The sequence below is a fragment of the Oncorhynchus kisutch genome, linkage group LG9, assembly GCF_002021735.2.
Source record: "Oncorhynchus kisutch isolate 150728-3 linkage group LG9, Okis_V2, whole genome shotgun sequence".
Classification (NCBI taxonomy): Eukaryota; Metazoa; Chordata; class Actinopteri; order Salmoniformes; family Salmonidae; genus Oncorhynchus; species Oncorhynchus kisutch.
The window spans coordinates 20,325,911-20,344,009 of NC_034182.2; the positions used below are offsets into that span (position 1 = coordinate 20,325,911).

An 18,099-nucleotide genomic window follows, 5' to 3' on the forward strand; every position below is an offset into this window, starting at 1 on the left:
GGTGCTTGCTATCCTGTAAATATTAATCTCACTCTTGTACCATTAGACGGTACGTGTCTTTTTTTGGGGGGCAATACTTTTCTATACTTTGTAAACACGCAAGCAATATCCCCTCACGGTGTAGCTAGATTTCAAACTGTCTGTTTTCTTACAGGTGTTTGTATCTTGGAATGCATCTATGTACGAGATTTGAATTAAAATGTACAATTGTTGCTTCGTTATCCTTTATTGAATCCAGTGGGGGTAAAACAGATTTAGAAACACAAAACATGGTTGTTGATTCATAGCTTACTGAAGCAAGAAGTCCCTTGTGTAATGTTTGGGGAAATTCTGTATTTTTGGAATTTCATCTACTTTTCCATAAGACATGACCGTGTAGAACAGCAGCAACCCCTAAGGGGAACAAAGCATCAGCTTCCCCAGTAAAGTTCTGTAAATGTTCTACTTAGAAAATGTAACAGAACCAGTGCACACATACAGAGAGAAAGAGACAGACACTTTTTCCATCTTAAACCAGTTATTTATTGGAGAAAGTTGAGACCAAAACCTTTTTTCCCCCAAACATACAAATTTTCACTGCATCCGGGCCGCGACATCTCACTTTGCACCCCAATAAACACTCCTCCCCTTCTCAATGTGCACTTCAACTTAAATCACTTTACACAGAGCAGTGCCAGGTTCAATTCCTATTACATTCTTGGCGAGTTAAAGTAGTGAAATGGACATCTGTGGACAAATCCCCCATGGCAAATTCAGTTGACTGGGATTGAAATGAAATTACCACCCCAGGAAATGTTTCTAGGACCAGGGATATTTCCTGATCAGGAAAAACATCCTGGTCGTAATTGAATATGATCAATCGTATAGACCTCTTATTTCAAGCAAGCAATTAATTATACTCCAATAACATCTTTATATTTACACATTTTCAATGTCTCCATCCCAAATGGCACCCTATTCCCTATGTAGTGCACTACTTTTGAACAGTACCCTATTCCCTATATAGTGCACTACTTTTGACAGCCCTATGGGCCCTGGTCAAAAGTAGTGCACTACATAGGGAATAGGGTGACATTTGGGGCAAACATTCTCTCAAATATAACCCCAAATAAATCACAACCCCATTCATCTCAGCTGCCTACACAAGAATGGTAGGTCTAAATTAGCAAAATATATAGAAAAAGTTCATACTTAAAATAAACTTCAGACCCTAGTTAATTTGTTGTTCCCACCCGTGTCTTCTAAACCATCACTACCCCTCTCATCAAGTTTATGGAAGTATGGTGGTGTATGCGTCCCAAATGGTACCCTTTTCCCTATGTAATACAACACATAGGGAATGGGGTGCCATTTGGGACACAGTGGTATGTGTCAGTACTACACAGAATTTCTTTAGAAGAAAAAGAACAGCCAACTCTCCTCGTGTCCTTTCCTTTGCCTAAACCGGTCATAGTCATTGGTTACGTGAGAAACCTTATCAGCGGCTGGGACATACAGAGGAGCAAAAATAGTTTCCAGCGCATCTTGAAATCGTTGTTCTTACAAATTTTGAAAGGTTGGAGTGATTACCACCTATAAAAGCTGTGCAGGGCTCGTTAGAAGGAAGAGTGATGAATCTGCACAGAATAACTGAGGGAAATGAATCGATTCTCCACAAATGAACTTATATCATTGCTTGATGATCATCCCTGATGTTTTCTGGAACTTTCCAATACCTTCCTGATGCATTTGTTTCTGATACCTCCAAGTGTCCAAAAATAGAGAATCAGATCATCAAATAGATTGACGGTCTGTTAATTGTATCTTACATATCATGTATAGATCAATTTAATATAGCGTACTATTTTGGTGACCACCCCCTACCCCCATTCTCTGACGGGTATGCGGCTCGCCCAGCGATTTTGTTTCACTAAAGTGTCTCCCTCTGAAATATTAGTAACTACCAATGATCTACACCGAGGTGAAAAGAACTGGACTGGTTAAACCAAATACCTAGAAATGGATAGAAAAATGTTGCTGTCCCCTACCCAGGTTTTACACATCACTGCAGCTGAAGGAAAGGAGACGAGGTGAGGAAGCCACGTTAAGACTATTGATACACACCCAGGAAGCAAAACGGAACACATTGCAGACCAGTGTAGTTTGTTAGTTACATACGAAGCTGCTAGATCTAAACACCGTTTCCTGCAGCTAAAAAGGGAGACTCGGGGATATGACGTAGGTGCACAAAGTAAACAGCATAGTGGGCCGATTTCCACAACTAAGAGCGCTGAGGCGCGAGGCTAAACATCTCAGCGTGAACCAAACAGTCGCAAATACTGCGCCTGACTCTGTGGGAGCGATGTCTTGCTCATCGCAAAATGTCGGCAGTGCTGTTCATGGCAACATCATTTCACTGAGTCTACCTTTAACATTAGGTTACATTACATGTCCCTCTGTCAGTTAGGCTGGAATACACACTATGGAAAGCTGATTGACACCTCTGCACTGTGTCCAGCCATGCATGTCCTGCGGCGTGTGCTTGCGATTACTCACTTCAAACACAAATCAACCCAAACGTGATAATTGGCTGTGTGTGTGCGTGCGCGCGCACACACACACGTCAGTTGCACTGTCAGCAGCAAGAAAAGGGGTCAAACCACTGTTATACACACACCTCTGGTATGCCACACCTCACTTCACTCACCTACGACACACACCAAAGGTTAGGGAGTACAGAGACGCAGACGGCAGAGTAGCCTAGTGGTTAGAGCGCTGGACTAGTAACCGGAGGGTTGCAAGTTCAATCCCCGGGCTGACAAGGTACAAATCTGTCGTTCTGCCCCTGAACAGGCAGTTAACCCACTGTTCCTAGGCCGTCATTGTAAATAAGAATTTGTTCTTAACTGACTTGCCTGGTTAAATAAAAGGTTAAAAAAAAATATATATATATATTTTTATATTTCCAAATATATATATATATTTTTTAAGACAGACAGGGTAGACAGAGTGTGCGTCCCAAATGGCACCCTATTCCTTACGTGCCCTGGTGAAAAGTAGTGCACTACAAAAGATACAGGGTTCCCTTTGGGACTCACCCAGTGAGAATTTAACCCTATAGGCTAGAAGAGTGTACTAGGTAAATACTCTAGATCGTAATAGCCTAAGTTCAATCATTAATGAGTTAAGCTCCCTCACAATCCAAACACATTCTAAGTAGAGTAGCAAGTCACACAATCTAGCATTTAAAAAGGGCAATTCCTCCACTTTTCAACCTCATATCAGTGTCAACATATGCGAAAACAGCACATTTCCATGATCTCTGGTTAAAAAGACAAGGGGGAAAAAAACGCTTCTCTGTGACATCACAGGGTAGGACTAAAGTACTGCAAAAATACTTTTTAGCCTCGGTACTGGTACCAAGTTATTGTTACTCATTGTGTATTTATTCCTCGTGTTATTATTTTTCTATCAGGTTCTCCTTTTTCTCCTCTCTGCATTGTCAGAAAACAAACGCATGTTACAAATATTTTGATCTAGCCAGAGGGTATTTTCTTGCTCCGCACTTCACTACAAATCTCAAGAGTTAGGAAATGTATTTTACCGTTATTTAACTAGGCAAGTCAGTTAAGAACAAATTCTTATTTTCAATGACGGCCTAGGAACAGTGGGTTAACTGCCTTGTTCAGGTTGCGGAACGACAGATCTGTACCTTGTCAGCTCGGTTACTAGTCCAACGCTCTAACCACTAGGCTACCTTCCGCCCCAGGCTACCCTGCCGAAATCACCGTTTTAACTTTTAATGATGTCATTGGGTGGAACATAACTTTAGATATTCTTTCCTACAAAACATAGAAATGTGCATTTTTCACATAGGTAGAGACTGGTATTGTGCTGAAGATAACTGATATTGAAGGGCAATTCAACCACATTTTCATTAAGTTAGGGTTTGCAAAAATCCGGTAATTTTCCACAAATTTCAGGGTTCTCCAGAATTCCTGGCTGGTGGATTCCAGATTTCCAGCTTATTTCTTCTTGATTTCTGCGTATCTTCCAGACGGAATTTTAGGAAAGTTACCGGAGTTCTGCAACTCTATACACAATGTAAAATGTTTATTTTAAGTCCTTCACCAATGTCAACCTCATATTAGTAATTAGTTAATCCTGAAAACAAGCAGCACGTCTTAGACAGTTAGATTTGAGCTCACAAAGGAATGGTTTATGCGTTAAAATATGAATTAATATATGGTTGCAGAGTATAGCCTAAAAACACAAAATGGCACCCTATACCCACTAGGGCTCTGGACAAAGGTAGTGCACTATGTAGTGAATAAGGTGCCTAGGTCTCCAACTGGTGGGGTGTGTTTGAGATTTAAGAAAACTCTGGGCCTTAGTCAGACCACAGCTGAGTCCCTAGGGGACCTGGTTAAAAATAGCGCAATATATGTTAGAGAATCAGGTGCCATTAAGACACAACCTATATATCTAGTACTGGTCAGGATTGGTAAAAACTCCAGGCCCTAAGTATGGGCCAACCAATAAGCAGCCAGTTTCATACTGTATATTTCAAAACGGCAGACGGTCTTACATTCAACTTTAATACAGGTCCCACTCTGGGCTTAGCTAACATAAACACCTCCCATGTCAGAGCGATGGAACAGGGCCTGTATTCATAAAGCTTCTCAGAGTAAGAGTGCTGATCTAGGATCAGATTTAAAAAAGCAAAACTGATCCTAGGTCAGCACTCCTGCTCTGGAGACATTTTATGAATAGTGGGCCTTAATCAATTTATCTTTCTGTTGAGAGTACAGGCTCTGTTCCAATACCTACACCAGCGTATTACTTAGAATGTATTGGGACTGTATACTTGGTATTGTGCTAGAATAGATATTGGGACAAAGCCTTTTAAAAAGAGTGAAGTTAGGTTTATTACCCCAACTGGCAGTGTAGCACATACTTAATATTATAAACCAAACAACCGCTATGTTTGGTTTACTTCTACGGTCCAAAAAAATAAAGAGGAAATGCTTGTATACCTCAGGCTCTGATTGGAAGTTTCTTATCAGGTGACAGGAAGAGGAGCTAAATGTTGCAGCAGCCAATCAGGTTTATACTGCGTTAAAGACGACACAAAAGAGGATGGCTGGGTTATGTCCCAAATGACAGCCTACTCCATATATAGTGCTCTACTTATAGAGTGCAGTACATAGGGAATATGCTGCCATTTGAAGCACAGCCATTGACACCAGTGAGATACTTGCTTAGGAGACAGATATAAGATAAACATCTGGTTGGCAGGTTATTTGTAGTTGGTGGTGTAGTTTGCTGTTGTTGCCAGAGGGGGAAGTTAGAGAGCTTATATGCATGTGTCCCTTTAAACAGATGGTAATATAGATGTGTAGCTTTCAGGATCTGAACTATGATATAATAAAACACTGCCAGATCTGGCCCGGTGAGCTGCAAAGGCACCAAACTCAACTCTCCACCCCACTCTCCAAACTAACAACAACTGGCAACAAAGTATTGAGAACATTCAAGAAATGGCAGATCCACTTTTCATCAATCCCAAATCCTGTTTAGCCCCTCTGAGTGGCACTAAATATGACAAGGACACCAATAATTGATGAAACACCAGGAAATGGCGCCACATCAGTAACGGCACACCATGTAAGCAGAGAGCTCGCCAAGCTAACACACCATATATTGCTAATCTGCTGTCAAACCCCAAAAAAAGACAACCAGGACGATGATGATGAAAAGGAGGAGAGGATGACGAAACATAATCCCCGGTACCTGCTCTTCGTTCTACGATGTCATATCAACTGATCAGTTGCTCAGGCATCGTTGGCTCCTGTCTGCTGAAGATCCTCCTCCATGCATCCTCTCTGCGCTCCACAGCTCCCGCTGTAAAGCCTGAATATTTAAAAACAGGTGGTGGGCTAGGCGGGGCCTGTGGCTGCCCAAGCCCCTCCTCTCTATGCTGAGTCCCAATCCCAATGGCCCGTTTCAGCCTTGGGCCGCTGCCATTTGCTGGTTCAGTCCCGGGACTGGTAGAACAGGATGTAACCTGACTCAGAGTTCTTAGAAATGTCAGACGTTAGACCGTAGAACTCCTCGATCGCCTGGGCGTCGATTTTCTATAAAGGAGGAGAAGAGTTTAAGGTTAGGCCGAATCTCAAAATGACACCCTACTATTCCCCATATAAATCGCAGAAACAAATCTCAAGTGTTTGTGTCTGTCACGACACAAACATATGGCGACAGAGTTCACAATATAGTGCGCTACTTTTGGCCAGAGCCCTATCTTTTTACTGCGTTGTGTTACTTAGATTTTGGAAATCTTTAAGAATATATATGTTTGCGGTACAACAAATGTGGATCCCCTCAGACGAAAGAGAATAAATCGGTAGTGCGTCGACCAGTTGTGAGGGTAGAGTAGTGAGGCAACAAAGTTTACTTGCAGTTCATTCCAATGTTGGTTTCCAGGAGAGAGAAAAAAGGTACCTCTCCCTTTCTCCTGGAAACTGAAATTGGAGTGGACTGCGTGCGAGAGGAGGAAAAGAGGAAGAATTTCAAAACAAACCCACAGCAGCCATGTCTACTCTTCTATCCCCTCCCATTCCAAGTTGCCCCTTAGCTACAGATCTAGGATCAGTTTACCTTCTCCAAACCCCAACCTTAACACTAGAACAGCTAAAGCAGTAATTTGACTGCTCATAAATTTAAAAACAATTATTAGTGCCATTTTTAAAGTTATGGCCCCCCTCTTTCCTTGACTTTTCGTAAATAAGTCTATAACATATTGTCGTTGTTAGAACCTTAATCTCAATAACAGAACTGGAGTTATAAATCAGTTTTAGGAGGGAATGTCATTTGTTTTGAATGGTTTTCCCCCGTCGCCCCTCCTTCTCCCGACAGTTGAAGGTGTCCAGTTGATAACTGCCTTGAAACTTAACCTTTTTACACATAATTTATTTAATCTGTTATACCTTAAGTTAAAGTATGATGGGGGAGAATGTGTGAGTTGATGAGTGAGGGGGAGCAAACAATGCCAAACGTTGTAAACATCAATTGGGAATTAATAAAAGGGAAGCCCATCTGTTCGAATTATAATCTCAAAATTGCATGTATGCTATATCTAGGTCCCTATTAAAATCAGTTAGATTTTTTGGCTAATTCCATAATTTTTTCCAAAGTGCTGCTTCCCCCAGGTTTCTGTTTCCCCCATTTTTTTTTAGGTTTACGCTCTCAAAAAACAACATTTTTAATAGAAAAACAACCAAATTGGATGTTTTAAATCCTCAACAATGCTTAAAACTACACAAGGAGACCACGAGGTGGAAATGTGAATCACTGATGCATTTTGTTAATGTCTTATCAAATTTGGGCATATTAATAAATGTTCTAATAACTTCAATAAATGTCTTTATATTGTTGAACCCCGCTTTAATGTCTGGATTCCGTGCTTCTGTCCACAACGCAGATTTTAATAGGGCCCAACATTTTTTATTTATTTTACCTTTATTTAACTAGGCAAGTCAGTTAAGAACAAATTCTTATTTTCAATGACGGCCTAGGAACAGTGGTTTAACTGCCTGTTCAGGGGCAGAACGACAGATTAGTACCTTGTCAGCTCGGGGGTTTGAACTTGTCCAACGCTCTAACCCCTAGGCTACCCTGCAGGCCACTGAATCGTATTAGTCTACACTTGCCTACTTGGGAGTACACAGCGAGAGCGTGCGTCATTTACAACGGTAAGAAGACTAAGACAAACGGACGCACATGATGCCGCATTCAAGCTGCTACAAAATCTGAATGAGAAGAAATGAATGACATCTGATGATTATTCTTCTGATTCTGACCTACACCTCCGAGGCCCAAGTGCAGAAAAGGGCGCACTGAACAGGTGTCGACGCCACCACCAAATGAAACTGCGAGGCAGGGACAGAAGAGGGGATTGCACCATTTGGATAGAACAAGCTGATGACAATGCTACAGGTTTATTACCACAGAGAGCAGGCCCGACATATCAAGCAAAAAAACATCAACGCACTCACATTTTTTGTTTGTTTGGATTCCAGATTTCCTGCTTATTCCGCAAACCTTCCAACCAGAATTTCTTAAAAGTTCCTGGAGATTTGTAACCCTAGTAGACACACATGAAATCACGAGCTGACAATAATTTAATAGTTTTGACTGCCGTCAATTTGACATTTCTATTAAATATAAGGCCATTATTGCCCATGTGCTGATTTTCACTATTTATCAAGCACACTTGGAGCTTAGAATGATGTATGTAGGCTACTGATGTTGTCATTATTTGACCGTGCGTCTTGTTGAGCGTGCATCTTGGTGGATGGTGTAGTTTACATTTTGTTGCTGTTACCACATTCCAAGACATATGCCCTTGAATGTGTGTGTTTAAAAAAATAAAAAGCCTACAGTACCAAACTAATGAAAACGCTATTGTGTTCATATTTTCAAGCATGGTGGTGGATGCATTACGCTATGGGTATGCTTGTCATCTGCAAGGACTAGGGAGGTTTTTGGGATAAAAAGAAACCACAGACAAAAACCCTAGAGGAAATCCTGGTTTCGTCTGCTTTCCAACAGACACATTAGTCTTTCTGCAGGACAATAACAAAAACACAAGGCCAAATCTATACTGGAGTTGCTTACCAAGACGACTTTGAATGTTCCCGAGTGGCCTAGTTACAGTTGCCTTAAAGCATCTTGAAAATGGCTGTCCATCAATGATCAACAAGCAACTTGATAGAGCTTAAAGAATAAATACAAAATAAAAAAAAAGACATATATTGTACAATGCAGGTAGGGCTGTGGTAAATGGCATAAAAATCTATGGGTTTTTTTTTTGGGGGGGGGGGGGGGGGGGGGATTCACAATATACACAAACCTATGTGGATTCGTTCTCCAATCAAACCAAATCGTTTCAAAGTAAAACATATCGTTCCTGTATCACATCGGAGCCGACGCATCAAGATACGTATCGAATTGTCTTGAAAGGGAAAGATGCACATCCCCAATTAAATGTATTAATTATACTGTTAGAATGTTGCAGTCAGAATGATTAGCTTGAAGGGGCTCCCTCGAAGCCCAGCAGTTCTAGTGTTAAAGGGATAATTTGACATTTTGGCCATTTTTCTACTTACCCAGAGTCAGATTAACTCATGTATACCCTTTAAAATGTCTCCACGTGCAGTTTCAAGGTATTTTCTGGAGCCATTGTAACTAGTATAAGCTCATGACTGGACATCTAGACGGACTATGGGTAAGTAGAAAAAAGGGCTTAACTGCCAAAAGGTCTAACTATCCCTTTAACCATTAGACAGTAAACCCCAGAGCTGTTCTGAGACCAGTGTCTTTCCAAGTCCAGTGGAAACTTCCTCACTCAGCCAGGTTCTGCTCATCCACCAGATGTTACAATGGGACTCTTTCCATTGCGGAAAAAGCCTAGACACTGATCAAAGATCAGTTTTGCATTAGTCTACACTAATGGTCACGCTGGGTAAACTGAGTGTATGCAGATTCTAGATCTGTGCCTGTGGAAAGTGTCTACCCGGAGTGGAAAAAGCAGGCCCCTCGATTGCTATAACAAACCTCTACACTGTGGGTACATTTGAAACAGGGCCACATACTACTACTGTGTGGACTCATTCCCTGAATGTGATCTGGTCTGAAAGCATTTCAACAGACGCAGTCGGCCTACTCGACTTTCAAGTATTTCATAGTGTATGCTGTGCCATGTTTTAATGCATTCTCATTACCTGAGAAAAGCAGGTTGATTATGGTGAGTGTGAGAGAGAGGGCAGAGAAAGCTAGACTACCATGCACGGGCAGAAAGATCCCCTCCCCTTCGGCTCATCCTACTAACTTACCTAAAACGGGTGTTTCCAGTCTGTCTCCCACTCCCTATTCATAAAGATTCCACATTATTAACAGAGCCACCTGGAGCTATCTGGGTCGACCGAAGCGGAGCAAGGATGGAATTCCAGACAACATTGGAAGCGAGTAGGGATCAGACCTGGGTTCAAATACTTTTAGCGTTTGCTCTAGCCTGCCTGGAGTGCCAGATGTTCGGTGTTTACACTCCTTCAGAGTATTCCATTGGTTATATTGAGCCAGGCAAGATCAATTAAGCAGACACAAATATTTTAAATGATTGCAAACCATATTTGAACCCAGGTCTGGTATGTAGTAGGGGGATGGACTGGAATGCAGCTTGGATTAGGTCTCGTCTCTGATGGGTCTCTATGGATGCTGTGAATGAGTGAGTAAAATCAAACTACCAGTTTATACCATAAAAATAGATGGTGTCATTTGTTGACAACAGGTCGTTATTGGAGGCATTTATTGGGAATTTGAGAGTACCTACAGTTAATTTAGCCTTTCTGTTTTGCCCGTCTCCAGCTTTCATACCGTATTGCAACTAAAAACTGTCTTTGAAAAACACAGCTGGCGTGTTTGAGGGCCCCATGTACCACAGCCGATCAGCATCTCACTCTTCTCTTTAAAACATACGGAATATAGACTCATTGAAGGAAAACAACCCTTAGAATATAAAGAGAAGAGTTATCAATAGAAAATAATATAGAGTATAGACAAGCTCTACTTACCTCTACTATGTCATCATCAAACAAGAGCCAGAATCCATGACTCTTCACTATGGTGATGTAATGACCACGGTTTGGACCACTGGAGAGGGGAACATAGATATACACGTTATAGACAGGAAGTACAACTAAAAGACTATGCTGAGAAGAGAGAGATGGACAGAAGCAGAGAAATATTGAAAAGGTGACAGACAAGGGGAGAGCGAGAGAGAAACAGTCTACAAAAAACAGACACACACACAGATCTCTGGCACAATCTGAGCGAGGGACCACACAGTCTCTCTCTCTTTACCTTCCACAGTGGACAACCACGGCGACCAGGTCGTACATGCGGTCGGGGTTGGTGGCGTCTCCTGAGGTGTTGAAGAGGCGGAGCTCCAGGGGGAAGACGACGCGATAGGACAACTTGGTGTAGCGATGCAACTGGTCCATGTATTTAAACCTCTTCAGGTGTAACGCCAGGATCATAGGGAGCTTCTTCACACGCATCCTAATCATAATAAAGAACACAACACATGATATAAAGGGGGAAGGAGTAGGGTTAAAGTTCCAACGCAGCCGTTTTTTAAATCTCAATAACAAATCATATCTGGGTAAAAGAAAATGAGCTTTTATAGGCAGAGAGGTTTGGAACACTTAAGCAATAAGGCACAAGAGGCAGTGCTGTATCATGAATACAGTCAAAGGTCAAAGGTATTGTCTGGCCCGAAGCGACAGCGTCATTTACTTGGATATGTCCATGATAATGATGTTGATGCGTGATTTTGCCTGGCTCAAAAAATGTTGTCTCATCTTGTCTGAGTGTCGACACTCAAAAGTAAAGCATTGTTTCCGAGTCTAGACAGGGAGACTTATATTAACCTCGCTGTAGCAAACTAAATGCTAGGATGTAAGCAAGGGGAAATAATGTGTGATAAACACAAGAGATGATTCAGACAGCAACATGATAATACAAGAGATGGTTCGGACAGCAACGTGAGATTCTTATGGCGGCAGAGTGATAATTTTCAGATGGAACTGTTAGCAGGCATAGCGTGCCTGTGACAGCCAATAAATAGAGCACGGCTTGGAATGCTGCTTGTCCAATCAGCATCAAAACAATGAGTTGTATAATCTTTCTTATTGGTCTGCTAACCAATTTACCACATGGTGATGTCAACATGGAATGGGAAAACTCCCTCATCAAAACAGACTGGTCTTTTCAAGCAGCTCTTAAACTAAAAGGGCATTATTGTAATTTTCACAAAGTATTATTCCAACCTCAGTGGGGAAACATTAAAACACAGGAAATCATGTTTTTTTTGACTGCACTGGGCATTTAATGTTAGTATTTAAACCTCTTTATCTGTATCACTGGCAAGAATCGATCCGGTCTACTAATCACCTACTTACTTACTGTATGTTTGCACCAACTGCCATTTAAATGCACTTTTTGGCCACGTTTTTCAGAGACCAGCCAGCTCACCTTTTCTGTGCTTCCTGTTTACTCCGACACTGTTCACAGTAGTACTTGTATTCACTACATAGTGTCTCAGTGTTGCTGAAACCCCTGTGGAGAGAAAAGACGATGGAAACACACACAGATGAGTTCTGGAGCATCCACAAGGTGATGTCATTTGGCATATGTATAACTTTTTCATAACGCTTCCTCCTATTTGGCCCTACTGAACTCAGTTTTTCCTCCATCCATTCATTCATTTATATTTTCCTCTCTCTTATTTACCTCTATCCCTTTCTCCATCTTCACAGTGTCTCTCTCCCTCTCTCTGGCAGTACACACACACACACACCTACCTAAGACAGTGCGTGATGGAGGTGTTCTGCTCCACGTCGACAGACAGGTCCAGGAAGTCCTCATCTTTACTGCTCACCTGGACAAGCACAACATTGGTGACATCTACTTCTGTTTAAACACCGTTCAGTAATAGGAAACTGGCATAAATTACAGCTCCTGGCACCATTCCTCTCCTTTATTTAAAAAACAACGACAGTCTACATTTTGAATCTGCCTTAACCATTACAATAGTGTCGGCATTAACAGCCTCCATCTTGGATCTCCCTCCACTTACAGCTTCACAGTTGAGGCAACGCGTCTCGTTGGTCAGGGTGCCCTGGAAGATCTCATGGACCCAGGTCTGCTGTATCTTCTCCCCTTCCTCTCCCTCTCCTGTCCCGCTGCTCCCCCCACCTCCTCCGTTCTGCACCAGTTTTCCGTTCTGCTGTCGCTCCTGGCCCTTCTCCTCCTGGAGCAGGTCAGCGATAGTGTTGAGGAGGTAGTTGAGGAACTCATGGGCATCTTGCTGCATGTAGTTGTCAAACAGCTCTGGAGGGAAGGAGAGGATAGAGAAAGAAGGGATGATGGAAGAGTAATGAGCTGTCTAAAGTTGCTACATTTTCTCCATTCTCCATCTATCCTTTCTTTTTCAGGAGCGAGATTAACTTGTTTTTCTCCTTTGCACCCCTCCCATCCTTCTCACCATTCTCCTTCCTCAGACGGGAGATGAACTTCTTGGGAGGGATGACGCCAACCTTCTTCTTTTGTGTAGCGATGCTGTTGAACAGGACATGTTGCCATGAGTTAAAGAAAATTGTAACTAAGTTCCAATTGTAATTCTCCCTCCCCCCCCCCCCCCATTTCTGATCTATTTTTGGTTCCAAGAACCATTTCATGTGTTTATGCAAGAGTCTACGAGTGGGGCACATTCTCTCCCCTTTACCTGTTGAAGAGGTCAGACAGACAGGTGAGCAGGGACTCTTTACGTCTGGGCTGGACCTTGTAGGCCAAGACCTTTTCCCTAAAAGGACGGCAGAAGTAGAGGGCCTGCAGCACCGAGTTACAGTAGCAGGTGTTCCCAAACTAGAGAGGAGACAAGACGAAAGGAGAGGAGAGAGAGAGAGAGTGTGAGAACATTTTTTTTAGTCTTGTGTAATGATAGTTGGAAAAAGGTCATTCAATCTTGATTCAAAAGCAAACACACTAACACTGAACTCCATGCTACTGTAGCTATGGTTATATATTGTGTTTGTGCAGGTGCATGCTGGGAAACTTACAGTTGAAGTCAGAAGTTTACATAAACTAGTTTATTGACTCCAACATAAGTGTTTCAACCACTCCACAAATTTATAGTTAACAAACTATAGTTTTGTGCATGACACGTCATTTTTCCAACAATTGTTTACAGACAGATTATTTCACTTATAATTCACTGTATCACAATTCCAGTGGGTTAGAAGTTTACATACACTAAGTTGGCTGTGCCTTTAAACAGCATGGAAATTCCAGAAAATTATGTCATGGCTTTAGAAGCTTCTGGTAGGCTAATTGACATCACTTGAGTCAATTGGAGGTGTACCTGTGGATGCATTTCAAGGCCTACCTTCAAACTCAGTGCCTCTTTACCTGACATCAAAATAAAAATAAATCAGCCAAGACAGCAGAAAAAAAGTTGTAGACATTCACAAGTCTGGTTCATCCTTGGGAGCAATTTCCAGACGTCTGAAGGTACAATGTTCATCTATACAAACAATAGTACCACGCAGCCGTCCTACTGCTCAGGAAGGAGATGCGTTCTATCTGCTAGAGATTAACGTACTTTGGTGCGAAAAGCGCAAATCAATCCCAGAACAGCAGCAACGGACCATGTGAAGATGCTGGAAGAAACAGGTACAAAAGTATCTATATCCACAGTAAAACAAGTCCTACATCGACATAACCTGAAACGCCGCTCAGCAAGGAAGAAGCCACTGCTCCAAAACCGCCTTAAAAAAGCCAGACTACAGGCACATGGGGACAACCGTGAAGCACAGGGGTGGCAGCATCATGTTGTGGGGGTGCTTTGCTGCAGGAGGGACTGGTGCACTTCACAAAATAGATGGCATCATGAGAAGGAAAATTGTGGATATATTGAAGTAACATCTCAAGACATCAGTCAGGAAATTAAAGCTTGGTTGCAAATGGGTCTTCCCGAATGGACAATGACCCCAAGCATACTTCCAACGTTGTGGCAAAATGACAACAAAGTCAAGATATTAGAGTGGCAATCACAAAGCCCTGACCTCAATCCTATAGAATATTTGTGGGCAGAACTGAAAAAGCATGTGCGAGCAAGGATGCCTACAAACCTGACTCAGTTACACTGGCTCTGTCAGGAGGAATGGGCCAAAATTCACCCAACTTATTTTTGGAAGCTTGTAGAAGGCTACCTGAAACATTTGACCCGAGTTAACCCATTTGAAGGCAATGCTACCAAACACTATTTGAGTGTATGTAAACTTCTGACCCACTGGGAATGTGATGAAAAAAATAAAAGCTGAAATAAATCTCTACTATTATTCTAACATTTCACATTCTTAAAATAAAGTGGTGATCCTAACTGACCTAAGACAGGGATTTTTTACTAAAATGAAATGCCAGGAATTGTGAAAAAATTAGTTTAACTGTATTTGGCTAAGGTGTATGTAAACTTCTGACTTCAACTGTACTTTGACCAACAGCTATGGTTTATATTGTTGAGTGGGCACTTACGTTGACCAATCCAAAGTAGTGTTCATTAACTGGAAATTGTTCCGGTCCGATCTCCTTCTCCAAAGCTGAGGCATTGGCGCCCTGGAAAGCAAAGTATTGCATTTATATAGTCTCTGCCAAATGACCATCTATCGTCCAGAGTGACTTACAAATCAGTAAGAGTCAAAGAACCATGTATTCTAGCCAAGAGTGCCAATAATATCCACACGGGAATACTTTTTAGTATGCTCGAATAACCTTTCATGCAGTATGAATATGGGGATATAGCCTAGTTCGATTGGCTATAGGCCTGCCCTCACACTATTTCATATGCTTGGCTTCTAACATATCATGTAGTAGTAGGTCTACTAGTATTACCATTGGGATATAGCCTAGTTAGATTGACTGAAGGCCTGCCCAACACACTGCTTGGACTGTATCCCCACCAATCCCATTTGACCCCTGGATCTGGTACGTATCATTAAATAATGATTTTACACAGTATCAAGTGCAGTCTGCCCGAGACCTGTCCAGTATCCTCTTGGGACAGAAGGTGTGGTTCTCCTAGTCCTTGATTACACATTTATGAATTCATTATGGTGCTCTGTCATCATATAAGAATAACCACTGCTGACTGAAATAACTAAAAAGGTGTGTCTCATATGTGTGATGTTCCCATACGATACAACTGATCTACAAGACGCAGACAGAAGATGCCGGTGTACTGACTAGCTAACCCCTGTGAATGAAAACCAAAGGCTATGAATATGACTAGCAGTAGCAGGGCTTAAACACACTCAGCACACAATTTTTTTTTACAATTTAAAGGCTGCGTGAAAGATTTCTCCCTGACATCTGGGGTGCATTCATTACGTATTGCAAACAGTTTAAGAACCAAATAAGAGTCAATTGAAAGAAACGGGGAGGAACTAATGATGTATATATGCACATCACTGGGAGAGAACTAACTGAATTTGTCCAATAGAAACTCTCAAAAAGTTATGTTTGGAGTAAAAGGCCTCTGTTGCAAAAGGTTGTGCAACAGACAAAATGCTTTGTTACAGAATCGCCATAATGAAACCCCCCCTGCCATTCATCTCAACTAGCTGTTGGTCTGATAAAAGCTTGGTGCAGAGGGATGAAATGCGAGTTCAAAATCAATCTGTCACCGGATAATGCACTTCTTTATCAGTGACTGGTAGGCGAAGTAGATAACCTGTCACTTGTCAATGTGGGGATCCGTGAGAGTAAGATTATGTCACACAGGGTGGCACGTTCCCTGACATTTTTTATGTTTTGGCAGAGGGACAGGTGAGGAAATTGGCTGAGTTGCATTTCAGGTGGAGCATCTCTCTAGGAATTACTGAATGACACAGCCAGCGTTCTTTCAATCCATAGAATTCAGTTACTGCTGATAGCTACACAACAAACCATTGAAGCCCAAGCTAACGTTAGCTAGCTAACAAGCACTGACCTCTGCAACTTCATTGCTGCCTTGATGTATATGAAAACGAAACATATAGAGCGAGATTAGCAGAACACAGTAACTCACTATGTAGGTAGTTAACTGGCCAGATAAATGTTGCTGGCAAGCATCTATTCAGTAGCTGGCTAATATTTTAGTTACCTTAATGTAGCTAGCTAGTTTAAGTTGAAAGGTTGACCAATATGATTTCGCTAGCTAATGTTAGTAGCATAAAATACTTTATCAAATAAAACGCATAAAATGACAGATAAAGCAACACAACTACCTAAGTTAGCTACATTTTACGTTACTTGTCTAACTAACTAACTCTGTCAACACTGTGGATTTGATAAAACTAGCATTAGCTTGTGGCTAGGCTAACGTTATATGCTAACTAGTTAGCTGGCTCTTATTTGCTAACTAGCTAAAGTTAGCTACCCCTGTTGATCCACCCATATCTAAAGACCGTGCAGTCTAGTGATACTTTTCCTTCTTGAAACCCAACAACTAAACGCATCAATAACGGCCACCTATGTTTGCTTCTCTAGAGAGATGTGCCTAGCTAGCTAACCAACTTCCTGGAAAACCTCAGTCATGTCCTGTTCGACAGGTTAGCTAGCATTAGCCAACTAGCTAGTCGCATAGAACATAACGGATTTTTAAAAAATACCGTACCATCGTACAAATCGAGGCGATCTTTCGGACTGTCATCAGTATTTCCATCCGTCTGTCGCCATATTGGATCGAACCCCAATTTGAAAACGTTGACAGCCGCTGGGGCTGTTGGAGTTCAGGGGAGACCTTTTTGCACCGTCCAGTTTGGGGACGAGGGAGTGTTGATGCACGGCTCTGACTCTGCACTGTCCTCTCAGGCCAGCTTCATGGCGAGAACGAGGCTCGCAGAGAAAGTACACGCGCATACACGTTTATGCACTAGCACTGGGTGGATTATAATTGACTGGTCGCTGCGCAGATAATACATCGAAGCAGGCTAAATCTTAGCCTATGCAACTCACTCTCAGGATGTTTAATAGATCAGTCACGCACGAATGCAGATCTGCAGGAACTGTCCTGGTTGAACTAAATTAGGGACAGATCACAATTTATTCGGGGGGAGAAGTGGTCCAAAACAGGGGAGGGTTGTGAAACTTGTTTATTTGCTTTGGGGAGGGTTGTGCGTTTTTTTTATTGGGCACAGGGGAGGGTAGTGTCTATTTTTTTCCTGGTTAACATTTGCTCTTTTGCAGGTTTTACTACAGCAATTCTTCCATCCTAGACACATTTTCTCATCTGCTTGCATGCGCCACCCCTATATCAAGGATGTTTTGGTACTTCCCTTATGCACTACTCTTTTGTGTGCACATTTTTACTACAGGTCAGTATAATCTACCAGTCTAATGTCTATCCTGCCCTCTATCCACCATTCATGGTGACAATAGGCTGACTAGCAATCATAACACACATAAAAGCGTTCCAAGCTGCATCAATTTGAATCGATAAGAACCAATAGGAATAGCTGA

The 18,099-nt window shown here is 42.0% G+C and overlaps 1 protein-coding gene across 1 annotated transcript; it reads right to left on the reverse strand.

Annotated features, from left to right (window-relative positions):
- Window positions 1-498: 498 nt before the first annotated feature.
- LOC109896877 (ubiquitin carboxyl-terminal hydrolase 12-like) lies at window positions 499-17,643 on the reverse strand. The gene is made up of 10 exons (XM_020491305.2): window positions 17,255-17,643; window positions 15,136-15,216; window positions 13,328-13,467; window positions 13,088-13,161; window positions 12,680-12,933; window positions 12,405-12,481; window positions 12,076-12,159; window positions 10,903-11,100; window positions 10,614-10,692; window positions 499-6,116 (listed from the first exon to the last, which is right to left on the reverse strand). Exons 1-10 carry the CDS (start codon window positions 17,300-17,302, stop codon window positions 6,015-6,017), a joined length of 1,137 nt encoding a protein of 378 aa, XP_020346894.1. The 5' UTR covers window positions 17,303-17,643; the 3' UTR covers window positions 499-6,014.
- Window positions 17,644-18,099: the final 456 nt, after the last annotated feature.

Bases quoted from the DNA above. Each gene is read 5' to 3' on its own strand.
- LOC109896877 (XM_020491305.2), bottom strand. From the start codon at position 17,302: ATGGAAATACTGATGACAGTCCGAAAGATCGCCTCGATTTGTACGATG. The intron at 13,468-15,135 runs GTAAGTGCCCAC...TCTCCTCTCTAG, and splicing joins ACTACTTTGGATTGGTCAAC to TTTGGGAACACCTGCTACTG. The intron at 10,693-10,902 runs GTAAAGAGAGAG...TCCCCTCTCCAG, and splicing joins GTGGTTGTCCACTGTGGAAG to TGGTCCAAACCGTGGTCATT.